Raw genomic sequence first — 14823 nt, 5'->3', positions numbered from 1 at the left:
TTAAAATCCCAGTTTTTTTATTAAAAATATCATAAAGATGTAATAATGATTTTTTTCATCTTAACATTTTTGAAAATAGTTCAGAGAGAAGATTGTGAAATTATAATTTTCTTGAATACATTCTTCAATTGACCCAACCAGACCATAAAAAATATTGGACAATTAAACTTGAATCTTAAACAAGAGACGTGAAATCCTTTATATTACAATTGAACACCCTATGATCAATGTAATTAATTTAACAAACATTTCATGTACGAGTATCATGTGAACAAATGTCCTCTTTTAAATACAAAACTGAAACATCATTACAAAAATGCATGGATTACTCGGGGAATCCTTGTATTAAGAAAGAAACTAAAATCCTACCATTCAATGTACAGATAAACTAACAATAAACTTTAAAAAAAACTTTAAACATAGACATTAAAAAAAATGTACAATAAAGTTATAAATATCAAAAAATGTTATGACGTTTAAAGATTCAGAAAATATTAAAAAAAACGGCTTGGACTATTATTATTAACAAAATAAGTCTCAACATGTTTCTAAACGTTATTGCAAGACCTTGAAATGCATGGTACATGGACTGCAACTTAGGTGGCTTAAGTCATACCTTAATGACAGATATCAGACCGTTCAAATCTAGCAAAATATGTCTAGCAATGAGTTGAAATCCAAATTTATTAATTTCAGTTTAAAATAACCATCAAGTGAAATACATTTGGTCATTATTGTGGATTATACTCTTTTAGAAGAGGTTGAATTCACAAAACTTATGAGTATGCAACTCGACAGATGGTTGTGTTGGAATCAACATGTTGCTGAGATTTGTTTAAAGGTTATAAGGGACGTTTATGTCTTGCGTAACTTTCCAAAATGTTGCCCCTTGAAATTATCAAGGTGTTCTATTTAGGGCTAATTTATCCTCATTTCTTCCATGGAATAAGACTGTGGAATGACTGTACAAAGCAAAAGTTTGAGTCCTTAAACTTCAAAAAAAGCTTTTAGAATCATTTCAAAAATAAATTTTACAGAGTCAGGTGTGATGTGACTTTGGGCAGGGATGTCCACGAGTAAGATACCAGAGACAGGGACAATTTGAGAATGCCCCAACACTAAACAACTAGATTTTAGGAAGTCCTTTCTCAGGTTGGTATCAGGTTAATGAATGATTTTCCTGATGATATCGACATACTGGAAAATTAAAATAGTTTAAAGCTCGGCTAAAACACCTATTGGTGTCAAATTATTTTTATTCTGTGGAGGAGTTCATAGCTAGCTACTGGAAGTAGTAAATTAACTTAGTAGCTCTGTTGCTTGATATGCTTAGTATGGAAGATGTGAATGCTAATCTGGGTGTGACTGGTGTATGAATCAATAAAACTGAGGGCTATATATTGTTCTCAAAATGTTATATTGCAGAGTATGAAATATAAAATTATTGTTTCCTTAATGATGTAGATTGGTATATATTATAGTATCTAGTAACTATTTAACTTTTACTGTACAATAAAAACATTTATTTTTGCAATAAAAATATGTGAATTTGAACAACCAAAGATAGACATACACTCTGTCATCATCCACATTTTCATGCTCTCTTTTAATTGCCTCACCCATCACATTTTAGTTTAGAAGAGTTATGTTTTCTTCAACGTGTAATTTCACATTATCAATTTGGCAACTCCACTGTCATTAGTTGTCTCTGTACCAGTGTATCTTATGAGCAAAATAAATTACTTGGTTCCAAAAAATAAACCAGTAATGAATATTCAAATATATTAGTGTATAAATGTAATCCTGCAGTAAAATAGAGCTGAATTGCACTTATAAGAACTTGACCTAGCTCTTCATGAAACGATAGAAGAATTTTCCTTAAAACGGAATAGATCGTCTGCGTGGTAATTTTGGTGGGAATAAACAGGGAAGGTAGCAACATGGCTAAAACTACCAAGTGGTAAATGTTTTCAAGTAATATTTTGTAACTTAACAGATACATGAATTATAGTTATCTAATCATCAGCCAACCAGATAAAGACATTGAAAGTTACCAAGTTTAGTTTGTTTGTGATGTAACTAAATTATTTACTTGTCTGGTGAAGTGTGTCAAGTCAAACAAATATGATCTGTGAATAAATGTACCAATTGTTATCCCTTTTGTTATCCTTACATTACAATTCCTATTACAATTAAAGTGGTTAATGATCTATTCCTATTTTAGGAAAAAATCCTCTATCGATTTCATGAAAAGCTAGGTTGTGTTCTGATAAAGTCCAAATTGGTTCTTGCCTATAGAGACAATTTTAAGATGACTGATGTTTAATGCAGAAGATGTGGTGGCAGATCACACTCAAGGTTTATTGAGTAAATTACAATGGCATATTTAATTAAAGAAATTTAATGGCTGGAAATTGTTTTAATTATTTTATTCTAGAAATAAATTTATAACCACTCCTGTTTATAACTGCACAGACCTGTACATGCGTTTTCTGTAAGTTAAATGGGGACAAATGAAATAATCACTTTGAATATTTATTGAAAGTTATGACATTGTAATAGCAGGAACTTATAGTATAAAAAAGTTTCAAGAATGATGACAAAAACTACCATTCCAGGAGTCCAGGGATATACTTGTCAATTAGAGACTGGTAGTAGGGCTTTAGAGCTTCGATGTCAGGAACCTTTGTGCTCTTTGTGTACAGATCATATTTGCTGAAACAGTCCATTAACCTCTGTTAATCAATCTCCAAGTGATTTATATCATATAAAATGTGGTATTCAAACCAATCTCTTTGAAATGCTAAAGACCAAATTAAAAAAGTAGACAATTATGTAAAATTTTTGAAAAGTTAAAACTTACTTAAAGGTTTGTACGTGCTTTTTCATCTCCAAATCCTTCTCATTGCACAAGTAGTCATAGTCTCCACCAGTGTGCCATGGGTAGAATGAATGAAATCTGTAGCACAAATTATTGATATATTCATGGATTTACAAAATATTGTGTTTCTCATTAATATGATATGAAGGATTTTGAACCATCGTAAAGAGTATAGAAACTAATAACTACCTTACTAGATCTAATGACCTTAGTAACAACAAAAGAGGGAAAGTTTTGAACACATAGAAACAAAGAGAAGTTTTATCACCTGAGAAATATGTGACAGGACAAAATAAAGGCCTTTGTACTTTTTTTATTGAGAGTTGTCTTGTTTATAACAGACATTTCTTTTGATGAGATAGTGGAATCATATCTATCATCAAAATAATGAAAAGAATTCCATTAAACAGCAGTTGGCAGTATCGATGTACCTACCAACCATATATTAAAAATAAGTACATGATTTTTAGGAGACTGAGTAACCTTGTGGTTGTACTGCGTTGTTGTGTCCACAGTTCAATTGAACTGTTAATATAAACCATTTAAATTAAAAATAAACAATGATCTGGTAGTTAAAACTAACCAAGAGAAGCCAAGAAAAAAAGTGATCAAGAATACCTGGAAAAATAATAAATTGAAGGAAGCTAAGTAACTCAACATAACCTATAAACCCATTTTTAAGTTGCCTTAATATCTTTTTATTGTTAATATATAACTAACTACTCCTAGTTGTTAGTAAATACAGAACTGTTAATAATTAATATACCTTAATAGTGATTAAGATAGGGTCCACCAAATAAGTATTGTACGACTTGATTTGAAAAACAAACTGTTTTGTTTGTTCTTGTTGTAGGTACAAAGCCAAGAGCTTACCCAAATAGCCAGTGTGTGTTTAAAATAAAGGAAGTAAACTTAAATGTCAAAATGTTTCTATGCCAAATATAAGAAGGTTTCATCAGGCTTTCAACTCACCTAGTAAAAAAAAAAAAAAACTGAGCAAGACATTTTTATTCTGTGGCACACCATTTAAACAAAATATTATATAAAAACAAGAAATAGTAATATTCATATGTGCAATGTAGCATTAATGTCAATTTTGGAAATAGGCAAAAGTCGCCTGCAACACCTATGCAAAGAAAACATGCAATCTGGGAAAATTCTACAAGAAGAAAGGAGGAGGTAAACACTAGGTCGAAACTTATGAAAACAGGAAACAAAGAGTTACAGAGTTTATTAGTAAATTACTATTCTTGGAATCTCATTACACTCGGAGTAAAAGTACTAGGCAGTATTGTCTAGCGATCAATTAGATTAGAAAACTTGGATAAGTTAGGATTGAAAAAGCCTCAGAAAATAAGTTAATACATTTATTTTAGAGATATATTTAACTAAAATTTCAATCTAAGCTTCAAGAGCCTGGCTACTGCTGAATGCCCCACATACATTAGTTTAATAATAGTATCTGTAAGGCTTTATCTTTAGAGATTAATGGTAAAATTTTCTCTAGGTGATTAATTATAATGTAAACAATCTTTGTTGTAATTAAATAAACAACCAATAAAGAAACAAAATTATTTTGTTTAATTTGTAACCTTGAGTATTCCAAAAGAATCTTCATCTAGCTGTGGTTGTTCAAAACCAGCTTCCAAGCTGCTTTTATTCCAAAACCTCCCTTATCCAAACTTAAAACTTTGTTTCTCCTCCAATATTGTATAAAACTTCCTAGATATTATTAAAGCAATCCAATGATTGTTGTTTACCTTCTGAGAAATAAGTATTAATGCCTAGCCCTGAATAAAATTATTTACATGTTTTTTGTGATTTGATATAAATGAAGCTTTGTGGATGAGGAACAGTTTGAATCCAGTGCATCATAAAAACAGCAAGAGCATACTCATAAGTATTACAAATTTCCTTGGATGGGAGGGGGGGGGAGCAGGCCCATACTCAGACCGTTTATTTCGGACAATTTTACCAGGACCCGGCCGATTATTTTTTCTGGGGCTTGCCAAAGCTGAGTATGGCCCTGGGCTATGCTGAATTGAATCAAGCCTACTGGAACAAACCCCCCTAAAACAAAGTAGCTACAGCTTTAGCTGATGCTGGTTGTACTTTGGAGCAGTTTGTCACTGAAGAATAAGTGGTTTGCCTTGTCTGAAAAAGAGGCCATTGACACTAAGTTGCAAAGTTGATCCTGTGTTGCCTACTGGAAAAGTGCCCAAGCACTTGGGGGAATCACAACTAGAATTTTCCATGGCAGGTTTACCGGTGGAATAAAATATCTAGTGAAAACTTTAATACGATTTCTCAGTCTACAATTTGGATCTCTTTAATTTAACTTTTTTTAATCTGTTGTAACATTGTGACAATTTAACTTTGCTAAAATATGTCATTATATGATACAAGACTATTTAGATTTATAGACAAAATTGTTTGTTCACAAAGATATTTACCTGATCATGTACAGAGCTTCTTCAGGCAACTTGCTGTTGTTGTGCTTCAATATCTGGTAGAGGTACTCGTCATGGCCCCAGGACATAAGAACATTTTCCAGGCCACATTTGGGCTTGTATATGCCGTACTTTGTGCTGTAATATATTTACCCATATAACCATTGGAGTTTGTATTAGAAATTGAAATTTATTATAAAATATGATTTATAAGGTTGTTATGAAGTGGCAACTATGAACAAACATTGATTGACTGGGAAAAGTACTACTTAAAACTCAAGTTCCTCTTGTGTATTACAAGTATATTTGTTTCATAGCATAGGCAGTTTTTATAACAGAAAATGCCCTGAACTACAAACTGCAAAGAACAATGTCAAAGACTTGATACTTCTCCCTTCATCCCTGAACAAAGTTTGTTCCTTCAGGACTCACACTTTATGAACTACCCTTAGTTATGCTTCTTGGAAAATAATATTGTTAACAATTTTCTAAGCATATCTTCCCCCTTCCCACATGGGCAAGTTAGATCGGGTTGAATCATTCAGACTTGATTCACTGCAATAAACATGTGTAATCTTGATTCAAATTGATCAAGATCTAGATCAGATTATTTCCCTTGACCTGAATTGATTAGGATGTGATTGAAAAAGATGACAAAATTATTTAATAAGATATGTACAATTTTTGTTCAAAACCAGATCTAACGTTTTATTAAATCCTGTTCCAAAATGTTCTTGGGATGCACTATGGATGAAAAATAAATACAGTAAGAATAACTTACTTTCTGGTCTTGACTAATAACCAGTTCTGAAACAAGATAATGCTATGAATGACTAATACTGCTACATGGCAGTAGAATCTAAATTTGAAACTTGAAAAACGTTTAACAAATTGGTCTGGATTAAATTTGGGTACTACCAATAAAAAGTGTTAACATATTCATATTTAGCAACGTAATCACATGTATAATTGGTTCTCTAATAGCAGTATTATTAGATTAAAAATAAATAACTGGCGTATATTGAAGACCACTAAAATATTGGAATTCAATTAGGCCAATGGTATTTGCAAACAATTAATCATGTTTTAAAAATCTATACGGTTTAGTCTGGGTTTCAGATTTTTGTGTTATACTAAAACACTATTAAATTTGCAATAAAATAAAACAATATGTGTTTGCAGAATACGTAACTAAAACAGAAACGTCCTCCAGTATCAAATTATACTGATGACTTCTTTGAGCAGCAAAGTACAGAAAGTAAACATTCTTACTTGTAGTTTGAATTGTCTCCATCAGGGTTGTCTTTGAAACTTGTGTCACGGTAGACAATGGAGTCTGCCCAAGCACATCCCACGGGAAATGTGTCTCCTACCACAGCCCATTGAGGCTCATCATAGAAAGCCATCACCTGTAACATTTATTCCGTATGTTAGGAATTATTTCAAAATTGTACATTTCTAAGGAGTGTTAATCTTCGGATTCTTTAGTACTTGTCTAGTTGATCTAATCTGGGAATAGTAAGAGTTGTTTTTATCTTAAAATTTGGTCAACCTCATGGATGACTAGGAATAGCATATCCTCTATATTCTGCAGGAGGTGTCTTAAGATCTGGTACAGGCTGCAGAGATACAGTTGAGAGCTTGTGACATGGTAGAAATGCTGAACAGAGTGCACCGCAACTCTTTCTTTGTAAAAAACATTCTCTTACCAAATTGGCACCCAGGGCGACTGTACTCTATATACTCTAATGCTTGATTATTAAGATAACTATTTGTAGAGGTAAAATAATCACTTTTTGTGCAATGGGCATAGAATCTAAAAAATATTTGACAATTTATTTTTCTATCTTTATTGTTTATAGACAATAATGTTCGATGGAACATAGGCAGATCTAGCTAGATATACGGTCATCAAAGTAAAATTAACTAAATCTATATTACATATATATAAATGAGCCTCAGATAAACACTGACCTTCCCAAGATCATGAATGAGGCCAGTGAGGTGGAACCAGTCTTGATCTGGATAGTCTACACGGATGCGCTCTGCCGTCTGGAATGCATGTACAATATTGGGGATGTCTGTGTCTGGGTCACTCTCGTCCACTAGTTCATTCAGTTTCACCAGAGTGTCCATGATATTTCCCTTGAAAGTGTTGAACTGAAGCCAGTGGTCCCTGCGATCTGCAACAGGTGTTTAACCTTCATTGACTGTGGTACAGGTACCCCCATCTCAATATTTAATTTGCCCTTAGCTGTCAAACGTTTTATTCTTATAGATATTCTATATATATATATATATATATATATATATATATATATATATATATTCTTATATATAGACAATAACATAACATACAATATCCATAAGATAACTCCTTAAAGCTTTCATTTTCTGAAACAGTGTTGTTGTGGAGTAATATAATCAATACTCATTTAAATCAAAAAATAAGAAAATAGAATTACAAAACAACCCAAAAATTCATTTCAATTTTGTATGAATTATGGATTCAATTTTAATAATTTCCTGAATACAATATACTCAATGTTTTGTGACACGTTTGTGTCACATCTTAACAAACCTGCTATTTATAATTTATTAAAATTATTAATTATATTTGAAATAACTTTATTGAAGTTAGGTACTGTAGTTCCAACTTAAATGTCAGATGAATGAAGTATAACATAACTAATTCCTACTAATAAGCTTAACTTGATGTATTTAAGGTTTATAGGTGCTAAAAACATTCTTTTAGTTTTTATAAAAATTCATTTATTCCTTCTAATACTCTAAATAGATTTTAAACAATGATTCCTGAATGTATGTGCAAGCACTACACATTCTCAAAGCCTGCATCTAAGCTTGACTTTTGTTTAACAATCACATTAATTGTAGTTGTGTTTACATAATGTAGGTTTCAATAATCTTCACTCTGAAATAATATATTTTATTTTTATTAAACATTTGCATTTCTTTGCAACTCATTAGTAAACTTAGAATGTGAAGAAAACGTATTAAATGTTTTATTAATTTACAGTTTTGTTAACATTTTATCAATATTCCAATTAGATAACTGAACTGTAACTCTAGTAAAAAAAAGATTCTAGTAAAAGTGAATATTCAAATGCAACCCTTTAAATTGTTTAAAAATTTTGAAATGTATTGGGAGACTAGCAGGCTAAAATTAAAATTAATAATAGGGTGATTTTTATAAAAAAATAACAATGTCAATGTGGTGGTCAAGTACTACACATATGTCACCTTTGACGAATTCCACAGTCTGGTTTGTGTGCATCTGAAGATATGTAAGACGTACTCGCTCCTTGATTGGATCATTCTCATCAATACTATAATCTCTGAAGGCCCCGATTTCTTTATCTGCAAACTTCACTTCAGGCCTCATCAACTCTGAAGGGTCCATTACCCTGGGCGTTGTCTGTAAAACACAAGAGATTACTGACTTGATCATTTCGTAATACACCCATGAGGAAAAGATGAACGCCTAATATGTTTAATTGGAGAATTTTGATTTAAATCTATATTTTAAGTAGATTTAAACCTTGATAAAAACTATAAACTTTTCGTTTCTTTAATTATGTACTTTTAATCATCCCCATAAAGGCTATCAGAAATAACCTTTCTAAATACATAAATAATTAGTCTTAAAATAAAACACCAAATTATTCTCGTAGGCTTAGTGAAAAAATATTAAGTAGCCATATAATTGTTTCTTTAAAGATAATCATTTTGATCATTTAGTTAAGCACTTTTAAACTACAGTGGAACTTGGATAATTCAAAGTTCAGGTGACTAACATAAGTTTTGAATTATTAAAGATTTAGAACTGTTCAAACTTCATATGGGAGTATTCAACTATTACTATTATATGGGAATGTCAAGGGAACAAAAACAGTTTGAATTATCTCAATTTTCTAATTTAAATCTTTGAATTTTCCAAGTTCAACTCTATAATGTCATATATGGCTTTTATCCAACCTTTTTTAATAAATGCAAATAAATATATTGTTTATATTCCTTTGTTCATCTTTCTTTTGAACAATTGATTTGAATTTGCATAATGTTTTAAGGTTAACATTGTTGATAGTTAATAATTTGTAAAATTTTGAAGCAATTAAGAATATTGCTGTTATTATTACACCAGCGTATCCACAGAAGAACCAGCACACAAACTCATTTAAATCCTTGAATAAGAGTTTAACTCGAGCTAAGTTAAATTTTGAGACACTTTTTCAATAAACAGTGATTTTCTTATCTTCACACAAAAATACTTCAGCAAAATGGTCTCATTACGTATAGGACAGGTGCAAGTGTATTATATCCTGTTCCTTTTATTTACCTTATGTTACAGACTGAAAATAGACTGTATCTTTCATAACTATGATTGATATAAAAGTTTCTATATCTTTACTGACATTAACTTGTTATTCAGACTTATTACTTGAGTAATTTAAACAATCTTAATATAAATGGCACGTGTTATAAATCTATAGTATGATTGTTGTTTATAAGAATTGTACAAGTAAATAAATCATAAAGATAATTTTACAAATTTACAGATATTTCTAATATAAGTTTTATGAACAAATATGTTTTGTCAGGTAAACTACATTTTAAAGATCTTGAAACGGATTGTATATAAAGACAACTAGCACTTGGCTTTTTGAGAGCTCAGGCTTCCAGTTAGCTAAATTACGGGGTTATCAAAATTTGGGAGTTAGTGGCTAGGTTTGCCAGGGAACTAAGTTCATAAAATAGTGAAGTTAACCAGGAAGTAGATTGTTGACCACAGTATTCATAACCACAATTTATAGTCACGTTTACTTTGTTTACAGTAATATTCTGCAGTAAACCTGTAATTACATATTTAAAGTATCTACCCTAAAGTTACATACAATAATACATTTTAAAATCAGTACATTCACACAAATCAGTTCATTATGTCATAGTTCCTAAAATTACCTTAAAAATTAATAAAGCATTACTTTAACAAGTTACCATACTGTACTATTAGATAACCATATTGTACAAAGTCAGAAACCAGGATCAAATAGAAAATCATTCTCTAATATGTTTTCTCAGTCAAACAACTCGGTTGTCAACAGGCTTGGTTTAAACAACTTAGTTCTACGAACTGTACATAGAAACCTATTTTTTATGTACAGTATGGTAATTATGATACACAATGTTGTACTCTGGAATGTTTTATGAGTATACATCTTATATGAATAAAGAGGCAGAGTTCAATTCTTTGAGCAGACTTTAATATGATGCTTTCTAGTTTAATTTTGTTACAATTCTCAAGTGCTTTTGCAATATAAAATTGGAATCAATCCTGCAGGATGGAGCTCATGCCGAAATGTCATAATTCATTACAAAAAGAACATCTATCCATATTAGACAGTTATTGTTACCTAAAAAGCTGACAATGTTCTACAAGATTAATTCATGATCAATGAATTCATGTTATTTTCTCCTTTTTCTATAAGATATTTCAAATTAATATTTTTATCTAATTAATTTCTAAAAATGTAAAACTTTTTATGCACTTGCCAAATTATCTACAAATATAATTTCAGGGAGAATATAGTTGTTTTGGGCTGTTTAAAATTATACTATTTAAGATTTTGAGCTGTTTAAAAAGAGGCCATTAGCATTAAACTGATGATCAGTTTGAAAATCAGTGATAATAGTTTTCTTTACAAATCAATTGTATCAATATATTTTAAAATTATTGCTGCCGTATCATCTGCATAAAGAATCAAACTTTTATCGGTAATCATTTGCAGATCATTAACATAAAACAAGAACAGTGTTGGCCCTATGATAGATCCCTGCAGTACTCAACTATCTACAGACCTCAATATAAATTCATATTTTATATTTAAAATGTTGTGTGGTGTTTTTTGATGTAATAAATAGGATTTAAACCAACCCAGGCAATTAGATTTAACACCATAACATTCTAATTTCTTGAAAAATTTGCCTTACACAATCAAAAGCCTTAGATAAATCACAGAACACATCAGCTGTTGTCCACAACCTGCCCAAGTCTTAAAAAACTTCATTTATTAAGAAGCTAGTATTTCTACTGTACTATAATTTCTACAAAAAATGTGTTATCAAACAAGTTGAGATTTGCAAAATAATTAATTGAGAGCTATGGTTTCAAGTATTTCTGAAAGGCTGTGAACACTGTAACAGGTCAATATTTTCTAGCTGGGCTTTCATTCTCTTTTTTAATTCGTGTTATCACAAAGAATTTTAGTCTGTCTTGAACTCTGCCATCTGAAATGAAGAGTTTATTAAATCACATAATTGGCTAGAAAGTCAGTGTTTTATTCTTTTCACAAGTAAAGTGAAATTATTATACCATCATGTGGCTTTTTTATTTTTACTATGTATTTATTAAATTCTTCTTTTGAACAGGCTAGAATGTCATAATTCATGAGAAACCTGTATTATATTGTATAAATGTATCCATTTATTAAAAGAAGAATTTCTTGAAACAAATTGGTGAGTATAACAACTTGGACATTGTGTTATGGGTAAAACATATGAGAAACAACAGTATATATTCTTTTTTAGTTTATCTAATATTGTAGGTACACAAATATTTGAAGTGTTGACTTTTAGGAAATTTTGTGGCTTACTTGTAAGAGATATAGCAAAACGTCAATTAAATTTATTATTGATCACAACATATGCCAAAGCAATTTTATATCTAATTGTGTGTATATATGATCACATTTTCAGTTTTTATTGCAGTTTTACATTTTTCCATATACCCATATGAAGTACCTATTTTGGGTTCTTTTACCCCCAAAACCTGAAGTTAAGTGGTAGAGAGAATTATTTGGTCCTTACTTTGTCTCTCAATAAAGCAATTTTTAATTTCATATAAAAACCTTTAAATTAAAGTCCAAGGTGTTTTCTGGTGGATTACACTAAAAGGGCTAAAATTTGTATAATGTCTAGATTTAACCTCATCATCAGGTGCTTAAACAATATTGGATCCATCATTAGAAACACATAAGGAAATATTTATACCTCTGTAATTGCCATTTTTTTAAATTCTTTCATGTCAAGTCAAATCAAAATATCTTTATTCAATATTTGCACATAATACTGTATAATGAACTATTGTTATCATTACATAATAATTATTGTATTGATCCTTATTCGGTGCATGCAGAATTGGAGGTTGCTGTAGTTTTTCTAAATCAACTTAACATAAGATTTTCTTAGAAAGAATAGGTATTCCTTTAAGTATAACATGGGGAGGAAGTTTTGAATTCTAAATTTCCTTTGAAATTTTGAAATTGGGACAATTTCCCATTTTATTCATTCATTAAATGTTACTTTTTAATGGGGTATGACATCTTTCAAGTTTGTATAAGTAATTTGTAAGTGAGTACAATGTGAGTGAGGGAGTTTAGCATTTACCTTAAATTGTATACATGTATACATAAGCAACAACATTTAGTTGAGTACCAAAATAAATATTATTTTCACATTTTTGGGCATTTTACCCTCTTGGTAAAGATAACTTTGTTTCTACTACGAATTGCTTATTATATCCATTTTGTATTTCATATGTTGTTAAAAGAACTCATTTATAGAAAAAAAGCAAAATATAAACAGCTTAAAATATTAAATTAAATTAAAATCACACGTTATTTCACTGATGATAATAAGCTACAGAACTTTTATTTTTGTTTCTTTAATTTAATTCATATAATAAACTAGCATATCAAAATAATATCATAAGTTACATTAGCTTATTTGTAAAAAAAATACTTTTGTTTACAAGAGGCATCCTTGCCATTTAATATAGTCTATTTCATTGTAGCCTACATACCACAACATTGTTGAGCACTCGCATTGTTGTCTTGGCGTAAATACAAGTTACTGTATTTGTGTATTCCACAACAACAACCTTCAGAGCAATCTTATATACTTATATATACAGACAAATCCAACGAGTAACATCAAGAGCTCAGCTCAACTCATTGTTCTGCACAAAAGATTAGATAAACATAAACAAACTAATCCCACTTACTCTATCTCTTATGTAAATGTTATCTTATATGCTGAATAAACCTGTTTGCTAAGGTCAATGATGATTAAGAATCATCCGTTAGACTAGTGAAAATTTAATCACCCGTTAAACTAGTGAAAACGACATAAATCTGTACATCAAAGTGAATGACTAACCAGATGGATCTTTACACAAAGCATATAGCCGTAATAAAGTGTGACTCATAATATGAGCAATCACAACTGCTGTTATTACTCTACCTCACGTACATTGACTCCAAAGGCTTACACATTTTTTTTTCAAGGTTTAATTACACTGCTTCTTACAAAATAATAATTTATTTGGTTTCTTAGTAGAAAAACTGGAGGAATTGCTATTGACCTCTTACAGTTAAGAGGTCTTATGTTCAACTCAGTCATACAATCGGCACACTATATGTACATTATTTCTAGGCTCTCACTAACCTAAATTAGTAATAATTTGAGTCCTTTCATTTTTTTGCTATCCTACAATTGCAATTACAGTGGTAAAGTAGAACCAACCATAAAACCAGTAAAGATTGCTATTTAGAAATTTGATTATTTTGAACATTAAAAGTAACTAATTACTTAAACATTAAAAACTATATATATATATATATATATATATATATATATATATATATATATATATATATATATATATATATATATATACTCAAATTGCCCTATTGTTATTGGGCTATTTTTTTAATGTTTTTTTTTGGTAATTATATACACAATAATAATTCAAAACCTCAAAGACAAAAACTGAATTATGGTTGTTTCAAGATACTCTGCCAATCATGAAACAACTGTAAAGTAAGACATTAATTTTATTTTAATGCTTTTAATTTCAACCCAGTCAAAAGACCATGCAGTATTTCAATTTATTGCCTGAATATTAGCTAAGCTTATAACTCTGGAGGCTGGCAAGAATTCTCTTCTCTCTGCAGGACATCTTGAGAACAAAGTGAGCCATATACATGAAATTTTGCATACAGCTTAATTTCTAAATAGGCATCATCGAGTTCAATAATGGTACATGTCACTCCATGGGTTTTGGCTGAGTATTGGCAAATGTTGTCTATCCTCAATATATCTCGACAGTGGTTTGAGTTAAAGACTTTATATAGACTATTGCATATTTTATTATTACTCATAGAGGTTGGAAAAACTCCTCTTCTGTTCCTTTTCCTGTCTGTCATCCATAGGATATCTTAAGAACAAATTAATTGATTTATTGACTTGAAATTTTGTGTGAACCTTCACTTCCCCATAGACAAGATCGAGGAGTTCAATGATGGTGTATATTTGTCTACTGATTTTGCTGCATGTTAGGCTTTAAGTTAAGATGAGACTTTTCTTAATAAGCAAGATCAAGTTTGATAATGTCGCATATCCATTCATGGGATT

General features: G+C 30.3%; 1 protein-coding gene across 1 annotated transcript; it reads right to left on the bottom strand.

Annotated features, from left to right (window-relative positions):
- Window positions 1–2514: 2514 nt before the first annotated feature.
- LOC124369020 (inositol oxygenase) lies at window positions 2515–13372 on the bottom strand. Its single transcript, XM_046826682.1, has 7 exons — window positions 13211–13372; window positions 8593–8767; window positions 7306–7514; window positions 6604–6740; window positions 5335–5469; window positions 2864–2959; window positions 2515–2715 (listed from the first exon to the last, which is right to left on the bottom strand). The coding sequence occupies exons 1-7, from the start codon at window positions 13232–13234 to the stop codon at window positions 2607–2609; spliced, it is 885 nt and encodes a 294-aa protein (XP_046682638.1). The 5' UTR covers window positions 13235–13372; the 3' UTR covers window positions 2515–2606.
- Between the last annotated feature and the right edge of the window lie 1451 nt (window positions 13373–14823).

The sequence above is a fragment of the Homalodisca vitripennis genome, chromosome X, assembly GCF_021130785.1.
Source record: "Homalodisca vitripennis isolate AUS2020 chromosome X, UT_GWSS_2.1, whole genome shotgun sequence".
Lineage (NCBI taxonomy): Eukaryota > Metazoa > Arthropoda > Insecta > Hemiptera > Cicadellidae > Homalodisca > Homalodisca vitripennis.
Note: the sequence above shows the minus strand (reverse complement) of the source record. Positions and strands in the feature narration are given on the sequence as shown.

What these genes read in the sequence shown, in the direction of transcription:
- LOC124369020 (XM_046826682.1), bottom strand. Translation starts at nt 13,234, where the DNA reads ATGCGAGTGCTCAACAATGTTGTG. An exon ending in GGAGACAATTCAAACTACAA is followed by an intron (nt 5,470 to 6,603) that starts GTAAGAATGTTT and finishes AATATATTACAG; the next exon opens with CACAAAGTACGGCATATACA. An exon ending in GAAGCTCTGTACATGATCAG is followed by an intron (nt 2,960 to 5,334) that starts GTAAATATCTTT and finishes TTTGTGCTACAG; the next exon opens with ATTTCATTCATTCTACCCAT.